We start from the raw sequence: 26,183 nt of genomic DNA, 5'->3' as shown, positions 1-26,183 counted from the left end.
GACACCCTTTAAAACGGGCCACTTTGACCAAGCTTTCGGCCATTTGTCCTAATGGGTGTAGTTTAACTCTCTGTCCCATAGCAAGTGCACTTAGCCGTGTGTTTCCTAGCGACCGCAGTGCCGGGAAACACACTATCTAAAGTGACTCCAGTTAGGTATGGGACCTCAGTGGGGAATACGTGGCCAAGGCCACACTTAGTCCCGTTTCCTGCACTGAGGAACTATGCTCACCGATACTCAGTGCAGAGAGAGCCGGACTCTCAAGGCCTGACGCAACCTCCAATCCTCAACTCACTGTAAAGGCCCCCCCCACACTCTTATCCCCCCCCCCCCCCCACCTGATCACCAGCTTGGCACCTTGGCATTGCCAGGGTACCACCCTGTCCAGAGAATATGCACCTGGGAGCTTCCAATCCCCTGGAAAACCCCCACGAGTGCCGTTCTGTCTCAACCCGGTTTGTTGTCCCCGAGGTCTCCAAGGTGAAGGATATAGATCTTTCAATTGTTGGGAATGGCATTAAACAGGAAATTAGAGATTCATGTGATAAAGTCATAACTGTAATTATGGGTGATTTTAATCTGCATATAGGTTGGGAAAATCAAATTAACCAAACTACCGTAGAGGAGGAATTCCTGGAGGGTAAGCGAGATGATTATTTGGACCAATATGTTGAGGTGCCAACTGGAGGATAGGCCATCCCAAACTGGGTACTGTGCAATCAGAACAGACTCATTGGCAATCCAGTTGTGTGAGACCCCTTGAAGATGAGCAATTGTAATATGATAGAATTTTTCATCAAGATGGAGAATGAAGTAGTTAATTCTGAGACTAGGACCCTGAATCTTAACAAAGGAAACTACAATGAAATGTGACGTGAGATGATCGATTGGGGAATATTACTTAACGGGATGACTGTGAATAGGCAATGACAAACATTCAAAGAGCACATGGAGGAACTGCGACAATTGTTTATTCCTGTCTGGCACAAAAGTAAAACAGGAAAATGGTCAATCCATGGCTTACAAGCGAAATTAGGGATTGTATTCGATCCAAGGGGCAGCAGGGTAGCATGGTGGTTAGCATAGATGCTTCACAGCTCCAGGGTCCCAGGTTCGATACCCGGCTGGGTCACTGTCTGTGTGGAGTCTGCACGTCCTCCCCCTGTGTGCGTGGGTTTCCTCCGGGTGCTCCGGTTTCCTCCCACAGTCCAAAGATGTGCGGGTTAGGTGGATTGGCCATGCTAAATTGCCCGTAGTGTTCTAATAAAAGTAAGGTTAAGGGGGGGGGTTTGTTGGGTTACGGGTATAGGGTGGGTTTGAGTAGGGTGATCATGGCTCGGCACAACATTGAGGGCCGAAGGGCCTGTTCTGTGCTGTACTGTTCTATGTTCTATGTTCAAGGAAGTAGCAAACAAATTGGCCAAGAAAAACACAGGTCTGAGGATTTGGAGCTGTTTAGAATTCAGCAAAGAAGGACCAACGGATTGGTTAAAAAGGGGAAAATAAGAGTACGAAGGTAAGCTTGCAGAGAACATAAAAACTGACTGTGTAAAAGTTTCTATAGGTACATGAAGAGAACAAGATTGGTGAAGCCAAATGTAGGTCCATTACAGTCAGACACGGGAATAGGGTCAGAGAAATGGCTGAGCAACGAAATACATATTTTGGTTCTGTCTTTACAAATGAGGACACAAATAAAATACCAGAAATCTTGGGAAATGCTGGGTTTAGTGAGAGGGAGGAACTGAAGGTGATCAATATCAGTGGCAAAATGGTGTTTGGGAAATTGCTGGAATTGAAGGCTGTTAAAGCCCTAGGGCCTGATGATCTACATCCCAGGGTACTGAAGGAGGTGGCTCTAGAAATAGTTGATACATTGGTGGTCATCTTCCAGGATTCTATAGACAGCAGAACAGTTCCTGATTAGAGGGTAGCTAATGTAACTCCACTATTTAAAAAGAAAGGTAGAGCAGAAACAGGGAATTATAGACCAGTAAGCCTGACACCAATAGTGGGGAAAATTCTTCAATTCATTATCGATGATTTTATAGCAGAGCACTTAGAAAACAGTGGCAGGATCGGACAAAGTCAGCATGGATTTATGAAGAGGAAATCATGCTTGACAAAGCTACTGGAATTCTTCGAGGATTTAACTAGTAGACTAGATGAAGGAGAGCCAGTCGATGTGGTGTATTTGGACTTTCAGAAGGGTTTTGTCAAAGTCCCGCATAAAAGATTAGCATGTAAAATTAATGCTCATGGGATTGGAGGCAGTGTATTGAGATGGATAGAAAACTGTTTGGCAGACAAGAAACAAAGAATAGGAATTAATGGGTCGTTTTCAAATTAGCAGGCAGTGACTAGTGGGGTACTGCAGGGATCGGTGCTAAGACCCCAGCTATTCACAATATATATTAATGATTTAGATGAGGGAACAAAATGTTAAATCTCCAAATTTGCAGATAACACCAAGTTGGGTAAGAGGGTGAGCTGTGAGAAGGATGCAGAGATCCTTCAGTGTGATTTGAACAAGTTGAGTGAGCAAATGAATAGTTGATGCAGTATAATTTGGATAAATGCGAGGTTATCCACTTTGGTGGCAAAAATAAGAAGGCAGACTATTATCTGAATGGCCATAAATTAGGAGAGGGGAACGTCCAACAAGGCCTTAGTGTCTTTGTACACCTGTCACTAAAGGTAAGCATACAAATGCAGCAGGCGGTAAAGAAGGCAAATGGCATGCTGGCCTTCATTGCAAGAGGATTTGAGTACAGGAGCAGAGATGTCTTGCTGCAATTATACAGGGCCTTGGTGAGGCCACACCTGGAATATTGTGTGCAGTTTTGGTCTCCTTATCTGAAGAAGGATGTTCTAGCTATAGAGGGAGTGCAGCGAAGGTTTACCAGACTGATGGACTGACGCACAAGGAGAGATTGAATTAGTTAGGATTGTATTCGCTGGAGTTCAGAAGAATGAGGGGGGATCTCATAGAAACCTATAAAATTCTAACAGGACTAGACAGGGCAGATGCAGGAAAGATGTTCCCGATGGTGGGTATGTCTAGAACCAGGGGCCACAGTCTGAGGATAAGGGGTAGACCATTTAGGATAGAGATTAGGAGAAATTTCCTCACCCAGAGAATGACGAGGCTGTGAAATTTGTTACCACAGAAAGTAAAGTCCAAAACATTGTATGGTTTCAAGAAGTAGTTAGATAAAATACCTAGGGCGAAGGGCATCAAAGGATATGGGGGAAAATGGGATTAGGCTATTGAGTTGGATGATCAGCCATGATCATAATGAATGGCGGAGCATGCTTGAAGGGCTGAATGGCCTCCTCCTGCTCCTATTTTATCTATGTTTCTGTCTCAATGTCTTGGTTATCTCCGGAAACTGCATATTAGATTGTGACTAGCTGTCTTGCTCTAATATGCAGATTTGCCAAAAAGTAATCTTGTCATCAATAGGTGGGCTTCACATTGCAACGTCCTGCGAGGCGTGGCGAGCGAGTAGAGCCCGGGAGCGGGGTCTCCCGCCATTTATCGGCCACACTGCACTATGGCGTGCTGTTTTCTGGGCTTAGCGGGCCGGTAGATCGTGCCCAATATCTCCTTTGTGACAGTGTCAGATTTTGTTTTCTAATGCCTCTGAATCACCCTATGATACTTTATAATATTAAAAGTGCAATATAAATATAAGTTGTTGAACCAATTAGAATTGACTTGGAAGTGGTAATTTTTGGGCTGGCATCTCCTTCAGTGCTAAAGCGCAATTGAAGTCTGCCCATTTTTATTGTCTGTAATTGCTTTTGAAGTTCCTTTTCATTAACTGACCATTTGCTCGTCAGAAATGCCTTCTCCAGGAAGTTTAAAGGATTGTAATTCTTGCATTATGCAAATTGCAATTATGCAGAGGATCAAGTTATCTTTTCAGCATGTTGCTCTGTATAAGGGCACAGAGATTGTATAAAATATACATCGCTCAGTGTCAACTGTCTGCTCTTTACAGATCAATAACATCCCTGATGACGGAATGCTTCCTGTTGATAATCCAGACTTGCACCTCTTAAAAGAAGAAGATCAATTTTACATAGCTCAGCGTCTATTTGCTTTGTCAAATGTTTGTCTTGAAAAGACAGAATCATCCATCCAAGTTATGACTGATAAACAGCCTGGTATGCTGCCAGTGCGTCTCTGCATAATTCTGCAGGGATTTGCTACCCTAAGTGGGATCGAAAGAGCAGTATAAGAAATCCAAATCTGCAGGCTTAAATGTAGTTTAAAGGAAACTTGAGCCTCATTTATTGTTTTAATATTTCAATAATATTCAATACAGTTTATGCATTATAAAATAACTGGTATATGTTTAATAATTCATGAAGGAGCTTGATGGAAAATTCATAAGATTTGTGAATTCTAATCAATGTCAAAATGAGGTATATCTCACGTTCCATTAGGTTATATAATATATCCGACCCTGTAGGAAATTACAAAGGTATGAACTATATGGTATGAGGATTTGTAGATTAGCTCTGTAGAATTGTGCACTTGGAAAGATTGAAATGTATCTGTTAGTGAGAGACCACTATTACTAGTTACCCTACCAGACAATTTGATATTTTGCATTCAAATGGATTCAAACGTTCAGTGATCATTTGACATCAAAAGGTGTAATTTAGAAACAACATTCAGATCATTTTTGGTTGGCTCAGGATTGGGGCTGTTTAATTCCTGGCAGTAGCAATTAGGTCACTTATATCTGCCTGTGGATGTAGCAGTTACTGGGGGTGTGGCCTTGTCACATCCCAGCATGCTGAGGAAGCAAAGGGCAGGTCAAAATGATGGTGGAATAAAGTGGGAGGGGCATTTCAGGGGCTGCCTGGGCTGGGTGGATGAGCAATAAATCTAAAATAATGAAATCTCGTGCTCTGCAAAGTCAGACTCTGGAGGAAATGTTTATTTCCTGTGGTAGGCCGTATTTATGGTGCACCAATCTGATCTGCTTGATGCAATGGCAAGTCCGAAAGGAAGCCAAGAGGATGTTCTAACCAGTGATTTAGACATGAAGATGCCAGTTGGCTTGCAGCTGTTGATACAGTTGAAGACATGAGTTTATGCCTGGATCATAACATAAGGCCATGTCTCTTAATTCTTGTGAACAAGACTGTGGTGATTCTGACAAGCTAAGCCCTGACAATTAGGATGCTGACACTGCAGACACCGAAGCAACTGTGATGATAGGTCTGTGCAATGTGCTCAGTACGTCTCTGCAACATCAGGCTCCTTTTCATCCTGATAATCATGGAGCTTGCAGTACGTTGACCTGGAACGCTGGAACACTGCCGTGACTGCAGATTCCCTTTCAACTTTGCCAAGTTTACTGGTTGCTCAGGAGTTTGCCCATGGATGCAGAAAATGTAATGAAGGGCATTAATAACAATGATGATGACTCACAGCGCGAACCAGAAGCTGTGAGTGAAGGTGAGACTGGCCCCAGAACTAGCCAGCATTTGTGGAACTCTACCAGTCTGCCTGTTCACTGTAATGAAGGTGCACTTAAAAAGGTAAGTTGGCTGGTCCTTGACTATGTTATTCACATACACAATCATTATGTTGTGTGCCCCTTTTTTATGAATGGATTACATTGACTCACGCCCTTTACTTGTAGATTGATAGATTCTCTCTTGGCATTTGTGACACGGATAGATTCCTCTCCTCAATCACCCACCAGGGAAGCACTGCATACTTCATAGAGAAAAGATGAATACCACAGCTGAAAAGCTTGGGGTCAAACCCTTGTAGCTCACTTCCAAAGGAACTTGGAATGAATGATGCTGAAGAACATATTCTATATCCCCTATTTTTCTGGGAACAATACAAGACTGTCGTCATACACTGGCATGTGTCATACAATTCAGTGGTCTTAAAAAGTACCCCATTGTAGGTTTGGGATCACGCCATGGTTTACATTGTAAATAAAACATTTTTCGAAACTGGAAAGCAACTTGCAAATGTGTGAACTTCTGGTGCACAAGATTTCTTTCATGAATAAAGTCTATGCCCTTTGACAATTTTTCTGGCAAAAACATGGTAGCTAATGACCAGCACAGATCATCTTAATATATACATGTGTTCGTATGCTGACTGTTAGCCATTCTTTTATGATAGTCAGCATTGAAAACCAGTTTAATGGAATACAAGGCAACTTTTCTTTGCTGGAAGAAGCGCAGACTCTGGTAGATGAAAGTCCTCCAATCACACAGTTGATGAGGGTGTATGTTAATGTCCAAATTACAATCTTGGAATGTGCATTATTGGCACGAGCCTTTGCGCTGAGGTGTGATGTTTCTGAAGAATGTCTGGCTGATTAGGCACACCTGATTGAGTTAGTGTCCTTCCCCAAACTCTTGCAATATATCTCTGTAATCCTCGTCACTGAACTGAAATCTCTCCTTGTGTCATGCACATGGGTGACAATAATGATATCAGTCAGTGAACCAGTGTTGGCCGTGGAAAGGAAAGGTGTGTGAAAGTGGTGAGCAGCTGCCATTTTTTTTTTTGAAGACCCATTAGAAGAATAGCAGAGGAACCTATTCAAAAGACCTAATTTTCAACAGGATCTCCTTCTGCAGGTTCACTGCTAGAAAACAATTCTTCAGGACCATATGTGATGATACTCTACACCAGCAACATTTTCAGCCTGGAGGATTCTTGTCCAACCAAAATCCCATTTCTTTCTTGTGGTATGTTGATGGGACACAGGTGTTCAAATCTGGCGAAAGCAGTTTCCTTTTGACCCTGTGAATGTTGGGCCTCTCAGGAATCCAGGAAACCCGTAATAGGCATTTGAAGCTTAAACAACTGAAAAGGCAGTGTAAGGAATAAAGTCATGATTGGAAATGTATTAAGAAAGCACTGTCATCACCAAAGTCTGCCCAACAGCTCCTTTGAAGTGTTGTCCTGCAGATTTTTGAAGGCACGAGTCCCAAGAAACAGGGTATGATAACTGCGGATGGACAGTTGGCGTCCTGTAACTCAACTTGTCAATTAGTTCAATGGAAGTCCTGATTTATTGTAAACCAATTTCTCTGTGCAAGTTGACCTTTGTGGAACTTGGCCAAAATTGTCTACTCCAGACAATGCTGAATTACGTAAGTTCATCTGGATATAAAACCTAAATTTAAGCATTGCTCTTATAACCAAACATCTGGAACAAAAAAAACTGAGAGCATGGGAATCCGTATTTGTAAATTATCTCCCAAATTTGTTCCCAGTGCATGGATAAATTACATGTAATCACATGTATATAGCACCTGGAAAAATAGAACATAGAACAGTACAGCACAGAACAGGCCCTTCAGCCCTCGATGTTGTGCCGAGCAATGATCACCCTACTCAAACCCACGTATCCACCCTATACCCGTAACCCAACAACCCCCCCCCCCTTACTTTTTAGGACACTACGGGCAATTTAGCATGGCCAATCCACCTAACCCGCACATCTTTGGACTGTGGGAGGAAACCGGAGCACCCGGAGGAAACCCACGCACATACTGGGAGGACGTGCAGACTCCACACAGACAGTGACCCAGCCGGGAATCGAACCTGGGACCCTGGAGCTGTGAAGCATTGATGCTAACAGCCGTGCTGCCCCAAATGAAGAAGGAAATATGTTTTCACCCTCTCTGATTTGTACACTGACTCTGTGACAAACAATCTACATACTTCATGAGCTGGGATTTAGGTGGCACAATATTGTTGATGTGGAAACTTAGCCAAATTTTGTCATGATTGCTACAACAGAATTTGATTATGTGGAAACTATGATTGCTTTTGATGTCAACTGAATGCTTCTGAGCACTGAAGGTAATTAAATGATCGCAAATTATATTGAAGTGCTATTTGATTTGATGTAAATTGATGTCATTGATGGCAACTGATCACCACTTGGAATGTCAAGTGATGGCCTGAAGCACAGATGAGCACAAATGAACAAATATTGAATGCTGCTTCACAAATTCCATCAATATTCTGGTAGGTGTTTTACTTGGATAAAACAAACTTGTTAACTACTCATTCAGTTCTTAATGTAAACCTTTAACATTGTGTAAAAAAAAAATGGAAACATTGTGTTCTGAATGACTTCATCTGAATTGTACAGGAAACTAGGTGACTGTCTGTGATATTAAGCCTCCTATGCCATTTGCTCCAAGTTCAAAATATGGAACAGTAGTCATCTCACGTATTTCCAAGGAGGAAAGTTTAAACTAGAACTAAGATAATCGTCAATTTGAAAGTACCAATGGTTGATTATCGAAAATTCCTTGCTTACATTAACCTATTACAAATCTGAATTTCTAACCAATTTTAAATAGAAAAGTACCATTCTATTAAGAGTAAATAAGGGATTCTAATAAGATTTGAAGTATTGAACAGCAGTTTTCTATCTCGACATGACTATATTACAAAATAAAATTGTCAAGGTGTGAAAATCTAACTAATTTGTATTAAACATTTATAAAGTCAGATTGCTTGTCAGTTTTAAATTGCGCATTGTAATTTTAATCAGGTTAACATCAGACCGACCAAACCGTTTTGAGATCACTAACTTTGACATGTTTAAAATCTGGATCATTGTACCTTGTACAATTAGTTTTCCGCCTAATCCCGTGAATGTAAGTACCTATCACACATGAAACCTAGTTATAAGGACAGATCTTAATGTTTGCTGTAATTGTTTAGAATTCCCACTGAGTGGAAGTCCAGATTTTGTGGCAAGAAGTTTTAAAAACTAGCTTTCCTTATAACAGAATATTTTTCTTAAATAATCATTGTACATTATACCATGACCTTGATTAATGTCCCATGCCAATATTTAGGCTGATTTGTCATGTCACAATTGTGTGTTTTAAGTAGTTTACATGAGGAGTGAATTGCTCAGAAGCAGATATTTGATAGCTTCTTACATTTTTGCTTCATAAAATATCTGCATTGCTGCTGTTGCTTGTTCCTTTTAATAAAAAATGTTGGGTTCTTATAAGAATATTGTTTCAAAATCTCAGATTATTTCAAACTTTGTCAAAATGTCCATCTGATTTCTATTGCACTAGCTGCCTCGTACTCCCTGATTTGCAGAGCCGTTGGTGTGTTCCTCAAAACAATTTCACAATGGTCTGGACTTTCTCTAATTGTGCTAAACAAAGGCTGTGTTTATTTATGCCGCAACACTAGAGGGAGCACTTCCTGCACATCTGCAGATGTAGTTTCAATGTAAGTGACGGCACCGACATGTCCCAAGCAGTTGCCTGCATTAAACTGAACCGAGGCAGAAAACACAACATTGTTCTCATTCCCTCCACTCTCCTGCTCTCTTTGCTGCTTCCCTCCACTTTCCCACAGCCCCTCACATTCTTCTCACCACCTCATTCCTGCAGCCCCTCTGGTTGCCCTCATTGTGTTCCTCCCATCGCCCCCCCCCCCCCCCACCCAACAACAAACTCCCTCTCTATTCCCCTCTGCTTCTTGTACCATTCCCTCTCGTTGCCCCCCCCCCCCCACCTGATCTGGATATGCACTCGTTTGGTCTGTTGTGTCTGCAGTTGGAGCAATTTACCTCGTGGCACGTCTCTGTCTTCGCTGCATGATCCTGCAAATTCAATTCCCTCTTGAATGCCTCAGTTGAACCTGCCTCAACCTTTTCTTCTCCAAGAAAAACAGTCGCAACTCCTCCAATCTATCTACATATGAACTTCCTTACCCTTGGTACTATTCTTGCAAATCTTCCCTACACTCTCTCTAATTCAGGGGTGGGCAAACTTTTCCGTGCAAGGGCCACATTCAGAAATTCACAATTTTAAAGGGCCGCATAGTATATTAAGTAAAATAATTACTTCACCCGGTTATGATTCTGGGTGCCTCATATAGAACATAGAACAGTACAGCACAGAACAGGCCCTTCGGCCCTCGACGTTGTACCGAGCAATGATCACCCTACTCAAGTCAACATATCCACCCTATACCAGTAAGTAACCCAACAGCCACCATTTAAAAAAAAATTTTTTTTTTTTTATGACTTGGTGGGCCGCATAAAGACCTTTGGCGGGCCGTAGTTTGCCCACCCCTGCTCTAATTGCTTTGCATCTTTCCTAAGTGTGGTGCTCCGAACTGGAAGCAATGTCCTGTTGAAATGGAAACAGTGGTCTGTGTGAGCTTAATATCACTTTCTTGCTTTTATACTCTGTCCTTATTAAGAAAGCTTAAGATGCTGAGTGCATTATTAGCTGCTCTACCTGTCCTGCCACCTACAATGATTTCTACACCCAGATGCCTTGACTCGTCCATCCACTTTAAAATTATACCCTTTATAATGTTTCTCCATGTTCTTCCTACCAAAATGATTCAATTCACCCTTCTCTGCATTTAGTTTGATGTGCCATGATTCTGTCCATTTCAGCAGTCACGGCAGAACTCTGTTCCTGAGACTAAATGTTGACTCTGGGGCAAGATTTGTGAAGTTCTACGACAGCAAAACTGGTGCCACAACTGGACCATTTTAACCACCATTGAGGGACTAGCACCAGTGCCACATGGAACACAATCGATTTGAATGAGAAACAGTGCAGGATTCGCGACTAACACTCGGAAGGCCATCAAGCTGAAGCTGCATATAGACACTTCACTTCTCACACACACCATCCCAGCCAACAGTATGGCAGCGAGGAGAGCAGCATTCGGTTTTACGGACACCCGAGTTTGAGACCCAGCTGGTCACCGTGGAGGATAGGTGAGCAACCGTGTACCTGGCCCAGGAAGGAGGCTACCAGCGGCTGCGGTTCGCCATGCCTGGACGCAGATGGCAGAGGCTGCAGGTGCCGTATGCAACACTGTTTGGACCAGCCAGCAGTGCTGGAACAAACTGCACAACCTCCTCAGTGCGGCCAGGGTGAGTAAACAGCACTGTGCCCCTGGTACCAGCCCTCATCCCATGCAGCTGTAACCCCACTCCCCCCACCCGGCGGGCATCTGAACACTTACACTGCACCATATGCTGGCACCCATACTGGGTGCCCTGGCCACTGAAACCACCAACAACCCACGGCATGGGCGGAATATGTCGGACTGTCTAACTGTGCGTTTTCTGTTGTTGTGTCCCCCCCCGCCCTCCACCACCGGGAAAAGACCACTATAACCACCGCGAGCAGGAAAAGGCTGAAGGGGGACTGCCGGACCGGCGGGCCCGAGAAATGGGAAGTTGCCGGGGAGGGGATTGGTGTCGGGCGAGGAAATGAGACCATGCTGAGTTGCAGTTCCCGTGACGTATGTGTCAACCACCACCACACCGCCCTCACCCCCCAGCCCGCAGTTTAAACATGTCTTGTGTCTTGCAGGACCTGTTGGTGATGTTGTGGGCCCTTCTGGTGTCCCCTGCCCACAGCCACAGGCAGAGCCCTGGGTGGCATGCAGCGATCAGGACACCGACACGGATGAGAACCAAAGACCCGAAACCCAGGACACCCCAGAGCTCAGGTCCGGGGATGACAAATTTCCTGTCACAGCTGTCTCCAACACCATCCACCATCCCAGAGTCACTCACCTCGGTTGGGCAATTTAGTGAAGATGCTCCGGGGACACTATCTGTGTGCAGCACACACGTGCTTCATTACAGCAGATGAAGGTAGGAACTCCCAGGGGGCGGATCGTCGGAGAACTGGCCTATCCCAGGGACTAGCGGCCGTCTAGACGAGTTTCGGGCTTCTGGAAGGGACAGTCCCATTGATCGTGGAGATGTAGTCGCAGAGCCAGGGTCTACATGAGGGGTTTTCGGTGGGCATCCAGCACCTGTGGGCACAGGAAGTGGTGCCGACAATGCATGTCATCCAGGCCTACACTGCACGGGTGGCGTCCGCGGTGGATGCCTTGGGTCGAAGATTTCGGCTATGGATCAGCGTGTCCAAGGCCTGGGGCAATCTGTGCAGGCGGTGGCCAAGCCCCAAGGCTGCCTTCTCACAGGTAGCCATGTGCCAAAGCCACCTGGATATTGCAGCGGCGCTCCTGAGCGTGTTCCAGTCACAGCAGGCCATGGCTGAGTGTGTCAGCGGGATTGCCCAGGCGCTGGCGGTCATGGTGCAGACACAGAGGCAGGTGGCCCAGTCCCAGATGGTGATGGTGCAGTCACTGGCTGATGTGGCACGGACCCAGCAGGTGGTGGCACAGTCACAGCGTGATGTGATGCCGTCCCAGGCGGAGGTGGCTAATTCCCTGTGCACCATGGCCACGTGCATGCAGACTCTGAGCGAGATGGCAGCGGGCCTCTAGGACTGGCAGGACCAGGTGGCGCGGGATCCTCGGGATAACTCTGCTCACGCCCCTTCCCACGGAGTAATCCGGGGACAATCCGGTATCCCCGTGGAGGAGGAGCTGATAGGCCCCATACTGGTGACTCCTGCAGGGGAGGTGTGGAACACAGCAGCACCTCGGATACCCCCCACCACCCTTGTCCCTGGTGCATTTGGTGGGCAGAATAGGGTGACACCATGCCACCTAGGATGCATGAGCAGCAGCTGGGCCCATCCAGGCCCGGTCCCCCCAGAAGAGTCTGCCAAAGGAGACCCAGGTCCCAGGCCACCTCCACTCCCGATGGACCATCAGGGGATCCACCTAGACCTAGCATTAGGACCTGTAAGGCCAAACAGTAGACACAGTTAAGTTGGCATGGGTACAGGGCACAGTTTAGTGATAGGGCTAGGGCACGTATCTGTACATATGTTTTCACATTAAACACCTGTGAACAATGTTACAGCCTGCCACAGTGCTCTGTCAGATGGATATGAGTGGTGGGCTGGCCATAGAGGGGATGGGGGGGAGAGAAAGAGAGGGGGGAGGAGAGGATGGGCGAACGTTGGAGGTGGGCTTGGCTCGGGGACTGCAGTTCAGCCAGCGCTCACTGTGTTGATATGCCTATGGGCTAAATCATAGTTGGATGGTGTGCGACCTCAAACCAGCAGGTGGCAGTACAGACATGTGACTCCGATATAAAGGGAGACACATATGGCCACCTGGAGAGGAAGATTGAGAGGGTAATAAGACATACATGTGAATGGTCAGTACTAGGTGCAAGTTCCAGAGGAATAGTTAGCAGACTCCATGATAATGGGCTCTGTATCAGATTGCTATCTTACCATACGAGACTCAATAAAAGATTCTGGTTTGGACAAGTCAAAGTGTTTGGAGAGTTCCTTCGTGAAATACAAAGGACCAAACACAACACTCATTGCTCCCCCATCCCCACCTCCGCCACCACAGGGAATCGATGGGACTGTGTGATGGAATGGCCAATTTGCCTGCAGGGATCACCCAGATGGACGATGGAAAGTGCTACTGTGGGGAGGAATCAGACATTGTCAAACGATGCGGAGGATCAGATCTCATCGCAGAGCAGGTTGTCATCATCCTCTATCCCCTGGACCAGACCCAGTGTAACTGCCAACCCAGGGCCCCCAACACGTAGTGTGGCAGGTATGTGTCACAAAGGTGTTGCAGACGGATGATGGTCATCAGGGGGGGCGGGGGGGTCAATGCTCCTGGCCAGTTCTCCACCATTCCCTCCCCCTGCCCCCCTCCCCCAAGGTCTTTGAACCTGAAGACGGTGAGAGCATCACGTTTGCGTAGGCCCTGGCACACACGTTATGCAGCCTCTCCCACTTGCCTCGGCCCCATGTCCTTCCCATCCTCGTCGGACGAGGCCTGGCGTTCACCCTCCTCCAGCACGTCGCCCTTCTGCTGCGCGATGTTGTGGAGGACGCAGCAGGCCGCCACGATGCAGGCGACCCTCAGCACCATACTGGAGGGCCCCTCCAGAACGGTCCAGGCACCTAAACCGCATCTTCAGGTTGCCGAAGCAGCACTCGATCACGCTGCTGGTTGCTGAGTGTGTGTCGTTGTAGCGCGTCTCCGTGCCGGTCTGTGGCCTCCAGATAGGCATAATCAGCCACGACAGCCCCTGTCACCCAGAATCCAGCCCCCTAATCTGGGGGTGCATCTCAAAGAGGAGGGGAATTGTCGAGTATGGCAGGATGAAGGTGCTGTGCTTACATCCAGGGTATTGGGTGCAGACGTACATGATGTGCATCTGATGGTCACAGACCAGCTGCATGTACATCGAGTGAAATCCCTTTATGGTTGTATAGTAGCGGTCATCTGCCAATGCTTGTAGGGCGACGTGAACCCATTGATCACGGCCGGGACCTGAGGCATCTCGGCAATGGTGGCGAACCCTGCTGCCCGGGCATCCTGGTGGGTTTGGTCTACATTAAAATAGATATATTGTACCGACTGGGCACATAGGGCTTCTGTAACGGCACAGATGCCCCTGTGCATCGAGGTCTGTGAGATCCCTGACAGGTCCCTACTCGACACCTGGAAGGTCCCCATGGCGTAAAGGTTTAGGTCTACTGTCACCTTGACAGCTACCAGGACAGGGTGTCCTCCCCCATTCCGTGGTGTGCCACACTGTCACCCTGCTCAGCCGCCATGCCCGGTCCAGCAGGTCCTCTAATGACAGGTGCTGCCGGTACACATGGGGCCTGCCTCCTTTGCATCTCGTCCTCCTCCTTGGCCTATTGGGCGGCTGCCTCTCCATCCTCACTAACTGCCTCTTGTTCCTCTGGGGCAGGCTCCGCTGCTGCAGCTTCCTCTGCCTTGAGCAGCTCCAGCTCTCACAGCAGCAGGGCATCCCCAGGGCTGTGCCGACTAGCAGGAAGGCCACCATTGCTGGTTTAATTTCAATAGCCATTGTCTGCAGGAGGTGGAAGGTCGACATGTTAGCATGATGCGTATCCTGTGTCCAACCAGGTCCACCAGGCTACACAATGGCCCCAGTTAGCACTGCAGACTGTGCCCCTGCACCCCTGGCCCTGTCAGTGCCCAGCACCGTGGGGGCTTCTGGTCCTGGCCTCCAGCCCTGCTGCCAGGGTGAATGTTGGCTGGCATTGCCCATGCAGGTATGCTCTGCAGCAGCCGCCCGGCACCCCCCCCCCCCCCCCCCCCCCCCCCTGTGTGGCCCTGTTGGGCGGGAGTGTGGGGGGGCTGAGGTGCACTCATACGGCCGCTGGCACTCTGCAGAACCAGGTGCCAAGGTGGCTGGTCAGTGTGGTGAGCACCAAGATGGCTACCTTACAGGCCACGGCAATGCCGGTCTGTGCCTGAACACCACCCCAGTCCCGTGGGAGGGGCCAACCTCTTTCCCCCCCTCCACCCACCACCCCCGCCTCCCCCACCCCAACCGTGGTAGAGCCTTTGCATGTTCTACCTCTTCTCTCTCCCCCTCATGGGACCCCCTTGAGTCCCAATACTGACTCCTGGTGAAACTCCACAATAAACCTCCATCCAGTTCAAAAAATATTGATGATCAAATAGTCTGTTTCCATTCAATCAGTCAGTTTCCTTTCCACATTGTTACTATCCATTTTAGTCCCTGAGTAATAACTTTGACCACAAGTGTCATGTGTGGCACTTCAACAAATGCCTCCTGGAGGAGGTCCATGTACACCACATTAACAGCATCGCCGAAAACAATTCTCTCTGTTGCGTCCTCAAAAGAGAAAATAGTTCAATAGAATTTACCCTTGAGGAAAGCCAGAATCGATTTGCCATTTAACCTGCATTCGCCCCAGTGACTTTTAATTTTGGCCTGAATTATAGGCCGGGATTCTCCAATCCAAGCTCGCCTCGCCACTGTTGCCGGCGAGAAGGGAAACTTTGGCAGTCAGCCAAAACTCCATTCAGTGCCATGGAATCCGAGAAATCCGCCGACATGAACAAAGAATTTCAGTTAGTGTTTCTAGAATGTTCACCACCATGGAGGTTAATCTGACTGGCTTTCAGTTGTGGGCCTATCTTTCCACACTTGTTCAAAACAGGATGTCATGTTTGCAATTCTCCAGTCCTGTGGTATTACGATCCTGGACCAGACCCCAACATGAAGGGAAACCAGACAGAACCCCCCCCCCCCAATATTATTTAATTTGTAAATCTGTGAGTAAAGGATATTTTACTCCAGGAGTGCCTCCATGTACAAACAGGGATATAGTACATTAAAACAAACTTTATTATTAACACAGTATTAAACTAACTAACGTTTAGCAACACAGAAAATATAGCTTCTAATTACAGCTTGAACAATGCTTAACAATAAAATGAAAAACTTTAACTCCTTACTGTTATCTTTTATACCTCCAAACAAGCAAAACTCATCACAGGTCAAAACCCACTGATAAATTCAGTTAGCGAACACAGGAATAATAATAATAATGGCTTATTGTCATGAGTAGGCTTCAATGAAGTTACTGTGAAAAGCCCCTAGTCGCCACATTCCGGCGCCTGTGCGGGGAGGCCGGTACGGGAATTGAACCCGCGCTGCTGGCATCTTTCTGCATTACAAGCCAGCTGTTTAGCCCACTGTGCTAAACCAGCCCCAAAGAATACTTGCTGTAAGGAGATGTCTTGGAGGGAGAGAGAGAGAGATCTTTCAGGAAAAAGCCTGTAGATGTTTTTCTGTATCAAACCATTGTTTAACTTGACAACTCTTTCCAGAAGCTGCTGTTCTGTTCACAGCCAAATCTAAACTTGCTGACTCAAAACGTGACTGCTTCAGCTCCTGGCACCTCACATTAATTACATCGTCTTTGTCCCAATGAAATCCTATGACCTGATTATTTAAGTTTAAACACAGTGGCCAAAATTCTCCGGTGGCACTATTCAACTTTTTTGCCAGAAGTGCAGCCCCGCCAGTGGGATTTGTGATGGCGTAGGGTGGTTACAATGGGAAATACCATTGGCATGCTGTGGGAAGATGGAATCCTGCCACCATCAAACATTGTGCGGCCAAGGAACACGCGGCCGGCAGACTAGAGAATCCTACCCAATATCTTGATTATCTACTCCCCAGAAATCATAACAAAAATACATTAGGCTTGTCCTTTTACACATAAGCATAGTTTGAAATAAGGATGATCTCATTTGTACGATACCTTAATTACCCTTGTAGCCACATTATCTGGCAGTCTTTTAAATCAGGATTTTTGAAAACATTACTGCAACAGATATATAGAACATAGAACAGTACAGCACAGAACAGGCCCCTCGGCCCTCAATGTTGTGCCGAGCCATGATCACCCTACTCAAACCCACGTATCCACCCTATACCCGTAACCCAACAACCCCCCCTTAACCTTACTTTAATTAGGACACTACGGGCAATTTAGCATAGCCAATCCACCTAACCCGCACATCTTTGGACTGTGGGAGGAAACCGGAGCACCCGGAGGAAACCCACGCACACAGGGGGAGGACGTGCAGACTCCACACAGACAGTGACCCAGCCGGGAATCGAACCTGGGACCCTGGAGCTGTGAAGCATTTATGCTAACCACCATGCTACCCTGCTGCCCATTACACACACTAACCAAGGCATTTAACCATTACTGCAACCGATACATATTATAAATATTACATTCATCACACTGAGAAAATATATGGAGAATGCACAACATCATGAAGAATAAACAAATAATTTTATGTATTTGTGAGCAAAGTTTACATTGCTGAAAAGAGTTTCACTGGAACAGATACGGAGTCTCTTTACATGTTGCCCTTTCTATGATTCATTTAACAAAACAAAATTGGCTATAAGTATCCCCAGGCACACCATTCACCGCTTTAATTGGTGACCAAGCTTTCTGAGATGTATTAAGAATTGTAGATGCAGTCAGAATTGTTTTTGTGATACAGAGCGAAGTTGTTCCCCGCATAGATATCGTCACAAATAATTCTTCATTTTTGTTTCACTCTGGAAGAACAAATTCCATAGGAACTGAAATATTGTCTGAATGCAGAGATGATCTTGGTCTTTTGAGTGACTTAAGAATGTCATTTCCTTTTTTTAAAGTATTTTTATTCAACAGATTTTCACCATTTTCACCATATAAAAAACCCCAGCAATAAAAACAATCCCAACCAAACACAGAAAGCCCCTCCAACCCGCCCCCCCCCACACCAAATGCCCCCCTCAACAGTCAATGGTAGCCAACACCCGAAAGTGTATAATAAACAAACCCCAACAATTGTAGAACCCCTCCTGCGCCCTCAGCTCGAACCTCGCCTTCTCCAGGGTCAAAAGCTCCAGCCCCTGCCACGCCGAGGCACAGGGTGGAGAATCTGACCAACAAGACCTGCCAATGAGCGATCAGCGAGGCGAAAGCTAAGACATCACCCCCTGCCTGCAACCTGGGCCGGTCCGGCACCCCGAATATGTCTTCTGAGTTACCGGGCTCCACATCCACATGCAAGACCCCCGAGATTGAACGGAACACCATTCCAAAACCTTCCCAGCTTCAGGCAGGACCAAAACATATGAACATGGTTTGCATCGCTCTCCCACATTGCTCACAGACATCCTCCACCCCCTCGAACAGCCGGCTCATCTTTGATTTTGTGAAAAGTTTAACAGCACCTAATACCACAGTCCCTCTTCCAGCACCCCCCCCCCCCCCCCCCACCCGCCCCCCAAGCTCCACCCCCCCACTTTGCCTTAATTCCCTCCATGGACACCTTGTTCTATTCCAGGAATTTCTCGTAAGTCACCATACTGGCCCACTCTCCAACCTTCCCCTCCACTGATAGATATCGCCTCCAGCAATTAGAAGGCTGGTGCTATCAGGAAGGTCGGGGAAACCTGTAATTTGGAATTAGGCCAAGGTTTGTGGCATGTGTGCAGCTGTTCTGTAAGGAACTGATGGTGAGTGTTGGCACTAACAGCATGAATTTTGGGTATTTTGCATTGCAAAGGGCAGGGGTGCCCTATGACCCCCCTATTGTTTGCTTTGGCTACAGAGCCCTTGCCATTGTGCTAGGGAGCTCTGGGCTGTGGAAGAGGATAGTGAGAGGGGGGTTGGAGCATAGGGTTTCTCTATACGCCGGCGATATTCTGCTGTATATTTTGGAACTGAGCATGTCGGTGGGGAGCATAATGGAGCTACTTCAGAGATTCTCGGGGTATAACTTGAATTTAGGAAAGCGTGAGTATTTTATGGTCTCCTCGCCAGGAGTAGCAGCAGAGGTGGCGGCCTTTTTCATTCCACCTGGCGGCAACCCACTTTAGGTATTAATAATAATAATAATAATAATAATCTTTATTGTCACAAGTTGGCTTACATTAACACTGCAATGAAGGTACTGTGAAATTTGGGTATTTGGGGGTGCAGGTGGCCCGGGATTGGGGTGCGCTCTGGAAGTTTAATTTCACTGGCTTAGTGGGGAGGATGTCGGCTGAACTATTGAGATGGGACAATCTCCCTCTGTCTTTGCCGGGCTGGGTGCAGTTGAAATGAATGTTTTGTCGCAGTTTCTGTTTTTATTTCAATATCTGACCGTCTTTTTACCCAAGTCTTTCTTCAGGGGGGTAGACAAGTCGATTTCCTCGTTCATTTGGAAGGGGGGGAGAGAAGGTGGTCAGGATTAGGAGGGTGCTTTTTGCAGAGGAGACGACAGATCGAGGAGGGGGGGGGGGGGGGGGGGGGGGGGGGAGTGCGATTAGGCCTCCCAAACTTGCAGTATTATTATTAGGTGCCGAATGAGGAGAAGGTGCGGAACTGGAGCAAGGTGGTGGTGGCCACATTGAAGATTTGGAGGCAGTTTAAGCAGCACTGAAAGCTGGGGGCCAGGTCAGGAGGGATGGCGATCGGGGAGAATCATTGGTACGAGTCGGGGAGGATGGATGCGAAGTTTCAGGGATCAGATGAGAGGGATTAAGGAAATTAAGGATTTGTTCCTTTGTGGGGGGGGGGGGGGGGGTGATTTGCGAGCCTAGAGGAGTTGGGAGAGAAGAATGGTTGGTGCAGGGGCAAGGGTTGAGGTTCTGGACTTTGCCAGAGATCACTATGCCAAGAGTGAGCTTAAGGTTTCCCAGGACTGAAAGGGGCAGACCAGACAGGGGCTCCGCCATCACGGGGGGTCCTGGGGTCAACCCCTCACTGGCAGTTCAAACCTACCCAGACCCCAGGACTTGGGGGAACCACCCTCTGCAGCCTGGCAGTGTTAGAGGAGCATATTATCAGTGCCCTGACCCCCTTGACCCCCCCGCCCCTCGATCTCCACTACGCCAGGGCTGTGATTGTCCAACCTCACACCAAAGCCTGTCTGGTTGATTTACCGCATCATGGCCGGAAAGGTGAGGTGGGTGGCGGGGGAGAGAGGATCGGGCTTCCAGCTCATTAAGTGCATGCTTATTGTGACTTTGCATTTCCCTGTTGCCATGTTGGTGGCATGCTATGGCTGGCAGCAGGGGAGCGGAGAATGACAACTGGTTTGGTGCCCGGGGGCTGGATTCTCTGATCCCCGACGCTGAAATCGCGTTTGGCGAGAGGGTGAAGAATCTCCGATGACTACAAAATCTAGGAGTACGCCGAATGCTGTATCCATTGCCGAAGGCCCACCTGTTCCCGACCGGCAGAGTTCCCACGACGCGGGACACATCGAGAACTCAGCTTGGCTGCAGCGGACTCAGTCCAGTGCTGCCACAGTCGGGGAGGGCTGATCTGCGGGCAGGGGGGCTTCATTTTGGGCTGGAGGCACAGTGGAGGGGTGGTCCGGGGCCCGTGAGATGGCCGAAGGGGGGGGGGGGGGGACTATTTTTGCAGTCTGGTCCGTGGGCTGCGTCCGCCATGAAGCGTGGCACGGCCGCTGTAGGCAATGCTCCGGGCCATGTCGGCAGCTTGAGCTGGGAGCTCTACACTGCCATTCTGCTAGCCCCCCCCAACCCAGAGCAGGGAATTGGTGGCTGTTCCGCGTCAGTTTTCCTGCTGTAAAACTCCACATTTTCGCGCTGGCATGGGGACTTAGTCTCCCAAACGGAGAATCCAGCCCCTGTTTTTCGGGGCTTTCCATTCTCCGGCCAAACGGGGTTCACGGGTTTGCAGCGGCGGAAATGAAGAATCGCTGCCATTGTTTCCTGTCAGACCAGAAGATATATAGGAGCAGAATTAGGCCACTCGGCCCATCGAGTCTGCTCGGCCATCCAATCAGACTGATACTTTTCTCATCCCCATTCTCCTGCCTTCTCCTCATAATCCCTGGTCACCTTATTAATCAAGAACCTATCTATCTCTGTCTTAAAGACACTCAGTGACTTGGTCTGCACAATCTTCTGCGGCAAAGACTTCGACAGATTCACCACCCTCTGGCTGAAGAAATTCCTCCTCATCTCTGTTTTAAAAGATCGTCCCTTTAGTCTGAGATTGTTCCCTCTGGTTCTAAGTTTTCTTACTAGTGGAAACATCCTCTCCATGTCCACTCTATCCAGGCATCGCAGTATCCTGTAAGATCCCCCCTCATCCTTCTGAACTCCAACGAGTACAGACTCAAGAGTCCTCATCCGTTCCTCATACGACAAGCTCTTCATTCCAGAGGTCATTCTTGTGAACCTTCTCTGGACCTTTCCAAGGCCAACACATCCTTCTTTCGTTACGGGGCCCAAAACTGCCCACAATACTCCAAATGGGGTCTGACCAGAGCCGTATACAGCCTCAGAGGTACATCCCTGGTCTTGTATTCTAGCCCTCTCAGCGTGAATGCAAACATTGCATTTGCCTTCCTAACTGCCGACTGAATCTGCACATTAACCTTAAGAAAATCTTGAACAAGGATTCCCAAGTCCCTTTGTGCTTCTGATTTCTTAAGCATTTATTAGGAGAATATACTACAGCAGAATATAGATAGATTGGAGAGTTGGGCGGAGAAATGGCAGATGGAGTTCAATCCGGGAAAATGCGAGGTGATGCATTCAAGAGCGAACTATATGGTAAATGAAAAAGCCCTGGGGAAAATTGATGTACAGAGAGATCTGAGTGTTCAGGTCCATTGTACCCTGAAGGTGGCTGCGCAGGTCGATAGAGTGGTCAAGAAGGCATACGGCATGCTTTTTTTTCATTGGAAGGGGTATTGAGTACAAGAGTTGGCAGGTCATGTTACAGTTGTTTAAGACTTTGGTTCGGCCACATTTGGAATTCTGCATACAGTTCTGGTCGCCACATTACCAAAAGGATGTGGATGCTTTGGAGAAGGTGCAGAGGAGGTTCACCAGCATGTTGCCTGGTATGGAGTGCGCTAGCTATGAAGAGAGGTTGAGTAGATTAGGATTATTTTCATTCGAAAGACGGAGGTTGAGGGGGGACTTCATTGAGGTCTACAAAAGCATGAGCGGTATAGACAGGGTGGATAGCAAGAAGCTTTTTCCCAGAGTGGAGGACTCAGTTACTAGGGGTCATGAGTTCAAGGTGAGAGGGGAATTGTTTAAGGGAGACAGGCATGGAAAGTTCTTTATGCAAAGGGTGGTGGGATGGCTGGAACGCGTTTCCGGCAGAGGTGGTAGAGGCGGGCACGATAGCATCATTTAAGATGTATCTAGACAGATACATGAATGGACAGGGAGCAGAGGGATACAGATCCTTAGAAAATAGGTGACAGTTTTAGATAGAAGATCTGGATCAGCGCAGGCTTGGAGGGCTGAAGGGCCTGTTCCTGTGCTGTTATTATTCTTTGTTCTTTGTTCTTCATTTAGAAAATAGTCTATGCCTCCATTCCTCCTTCCAAAGTGCATAACCTCACACTTTTCCACATTGTATGCCAGCTGCCACTTCTTTGCCCACTCTCCTAGCCTGACCAAGTCCTTCTGCAGCCCCCTTGCTTCTTCAATATTATCTGTCGGATTTGGGGTGGCCAGGCACGGGCAGCCATTGCTGCAGTATGTGTTTTAAAAGTATCCATTGTGTACAGCTTACAGGCCCCCGACTTCTCACTGTGTCCTATGAATGTTCACAGAGTGTCTGGCCATTTGGGAGCCCACTCAGGCTGACCTTCTGGAAACCCTCAGGCCCCAGCTGATCCACCAACAGGATGAGCATGACCAAGCGCAATCAGTGGCACACCAGGTGCTGGCACTCAGTGCGCTCACCCGGAACAAAAGGCACATGCACTGTGGCCTTTGGCACCCTCCCTGGCACACTGCCCTTCTCCGCGGGACCAGCAGCTGTCTCCAAAGCCTGCCTGTCCGGGGGAGTTTTGGGATGGGGGAGCGTCTGGTGCAGTGGGGTGGGCAGCAAGTGCATTGTGGGGTGGGTGTGGCCCTTGGCTGGTCTCTACCAGCGTGGCCGTGCCATGGTGGAACGCGATTCCAGCGTCTTGGGGCGAAGAATCCAGCAGTTAGTCTCTCAGACAGACAATCTCGCCCAGTGCCTTTACTTTGCAAAGTCCTTTTAAAGAGGTTTGAAATATAATTGACCAGTCAATGAAATTAAAGATGAATTAAAGATGAATATTCCACATGCACGTGTCAAATCATCATAACACGAGGAATGAAATGCAAATTATAATTAACGTTTCATGACAAGAAGTCCAAATATTAAGAAACTAAAAGCATAGCCATTCACACTCCTAATGTAATTGAATCAATTTTTTTGCAAAATATCCTTTATTCATAAAATATCTGAGAGGGACATAAAAAAAGCATTGCACATTGTCATGACACGAAATGCAATGATATTCACATTTTCTGGAGAGATCAAGATGCACTTGAGGTGCTTCAATTCAGCCATGAAATCATTACAAACATTTCAATATCTTTGTTACAGAGAGTACAATTCTGATCAAACAATATGTATTGGTTTCAATTGTGGTTTTGTACCCAATCAATTCTGAACTGAGTTACACTCTGAATGCCATGCTGTTGGACAAGTGGTGGTTACAAACAAAATATATATCCATTGGGAAAGATTAGCATTATACTTGTTTTTATTCGGTTCAGCTCTCAGGGACTGGCACGGTAGCATAGTGGTTTGCACTGTTACTTCACAGCGCTAGGGTCCCAGGTTCGATTCCCGCTTGGGTCACTGTCTGTGCGGAGTCACCACGTTCTCCCCGTGTCTCTGTGGGTTTCCTCCGGGTGCTCCGGTTTCCTCCCACAAGTCCTGAAAGACATGCTGTTAGGTGAATTGAACATTCTGAATTCTCCCTCTGCGTATCCGAACAGGGGCCGGAATGTGGTGGCTAGGGATTTTCACAGTAACTTCAATGGGGTGTTAATGTAAGCCTACTTGTGACAATAATAAAAATTATTATTATTAAAACGAGATTGCGTGGAGTGTAGGTTCCGACGCCAAAATCCCGGCGCATGCCAATTTGATTCCAAATCGCAATTCTCGATCACCTCGACAGCGGCGTCAATGCGGTCTGGAACGCAAGTACAGTAAACACTATTTGCATGTCATTAGAGGGCCCGACCGGTATTCTCCAGGGCCTTGGCGATTCTCCGCATCTGATGGGCTGAGTTCCCGGTGGAGAGGTTCACTTGTGCTTTTAAAAATTGTGAAACTGGCTTCATGGCTGATGAGGGAGAGAGAGGAGTAGGGCACAGAGAGGCGGGACCATGGGCTGCCGAGTAGGCTGGGGTTGACCAGGGCCAGGGTGGACCTCCACGGGACTGGGTCAGTTTCCAGGCACAGACTGCTATTGCTGCAGCCCGCAAGGCAGCCATCATGTTGCGCATCCCACTGACTACACACCTTGGCCCCTGATTCTACAGAGTGACGCCGGCCGTAAGAGTGCCCCCCCCCCCCAACCCACCACCAACCACGCTCCTCACCATCCAACTGGCTGCCACTCACCGGTGAGGCATCTGGTGCCCACCCAAGGGCAACACCCATTGTGGCCACTACATGGGTGCTGGATGGGGCCCGTGGAGCGGACTGCTGGCGAGGGCAGTGCCAGCTGATGGTAACCTGGCACCAGGTACAGACGCCAGGGCCAGAGGCCACCCCCGGTACTGGCCACCGATGGAGCCGGGATGGGGAGGGATGTTTCCCAGTGGACGTGGCTGGGCACGAGGATACGCACCATGCTAACATAACGGCCTTTGACCCCCTGCAGACAATGCATATTGGAATTCAACCTGTGCTGGTGGCCTTCCTGCTAATCGCTGCAGCCCTGGGAGATGCCCTGTGGCTGTACGAGCGGGCACTGCTCAAGGAGGAGGAGGCTGCAGCAGTGGAGCATGCAGCAGTGGAGCGTGCCACAGAGGAACTAGAGGCAGCTGCACAGGATGGAGAGCCACCTGCCCAACCGGCCGAGGAGGAGGAGGCGCCAAGGAGATGCCACATGAGGCCTCATGTGTACTGTCATTCGATGACCTGCCGGACTGGGCATGCCATTGAAGACTCCAGCTGAGCAGGGAGAAAGTGCGGCATATCTGACAGATCATGGCACACCTCGCAACGGGGAGGTATGTGGATGGATTCCTGCTCCCGGTGGCAGTCAAGGTGACGGTCGCCCTGAACGTTTATGTTATGGGGTCCTTCCAGGCGCCATGGGGACCTGTCCAGGATCACACATACCTCGGCGCACGGAAGCCCTATATGCCCAAGCGGCTCAATACAGCCACTTCAACGTGGACTGGGCCTATCAGGATGCCTGTACAGCGGGGTTCACTGCCATCGACAGGATGCCCTGGGTCCAGGGAATGATTGGGCAGCACGGTAGCACAGTGGTTAGCACAGTTGCTTCACGGCTCCAAGGTCCCTGGTTCGATTTCCGGCTTAGGTCACTGTCTGTGCAGAGTCTGTGTCTCCGTGGGTTTCCTCCGGGTGCTCCGGTTTCCTCCCACAATCCAAAGATGTGTAGGTTAGGTGGATTGGCCATGATAAATTAACCTTAGTGTCCAAAAAGTTAGGTGGGGTTACTGGGTTACGAGATAGGGTGGAGGCGTGGGCTTAAGTAGGGTGCTCTTTCCAAGAGCCGGTGCAGACTCGATGGGCTGAATGGCCTCCTTCTGCACTGTAAATCCTATGATTCTTTGATTGACGGGATGCATGTCTCCCTATGAGCACCGGCAGATGACAGGCCGCTCTACACCAACTGAAAGGGATACCACTCGATGAACTTGCAGCTGATAAGTGACCAACAGCTACGCATCATACAAGTCTACGCCCGATTTCCGGGCAGTGTGCTCGACACCTACATCCTGCACACCTGATGACTTCAGACATGCTTGAGAAACCCCCCGGCTGGGGGAGTTAGCTCCCTGGTGCCAGGTTACCATCAACTGGCACTGCCCTTGCCATCGGTACGCTCGCCGGCCCCA

At 48.1% G+C, this 26,183-nt stretch overlaps 1 protein-coding gene across 2 annotated transcripts in view; it reads left to right on the top strand.

The window, feature by feature from the left end:
* gsdmeb (gasdermin Eb) overlaps positions 1-4,604 on the top strand; it is a 60,911-nt gene extending 56,307 nt beyond the window's left edge. For both annotated transcript variants that reach the window (XM_038797216.1, XM_038797217.1), the window contains exon 10: positions 4,008-4,604. In XM_038797216.1, coding sequence (XP_038653144.1) covers positions 4,008-4,247 — 240 coding nt within the window. In that variant the 3' untranslated portion in view covers positions 4,248-4,604. The remainder of the gene's footprint in view (positions 1-4,007) is intronic.
* Positions 4,605-26,183: the final 21,579 nt, after the last annotated feature.

This window comes from Scyliorhinus canicula, chromosome 5, assembly GCF_902713615.1.
Source record: "Scyliorhinus canicula chromosome 5, sScyCan1.1, whole genome shotgun sequence".
Lineage (NCBI taxonomy): Eukaryota > Metazoa > Chordata > Chondrichthyes > Carcharhiniformes > Scyliorhinidae > Scyliorhinus > Scyliorhinus canicula.
The sequence above is the reverse complement of the archived record's forward strand: the minus strand, read 5'-3'. Positions and strand labels throughout refer to the sequence as shown.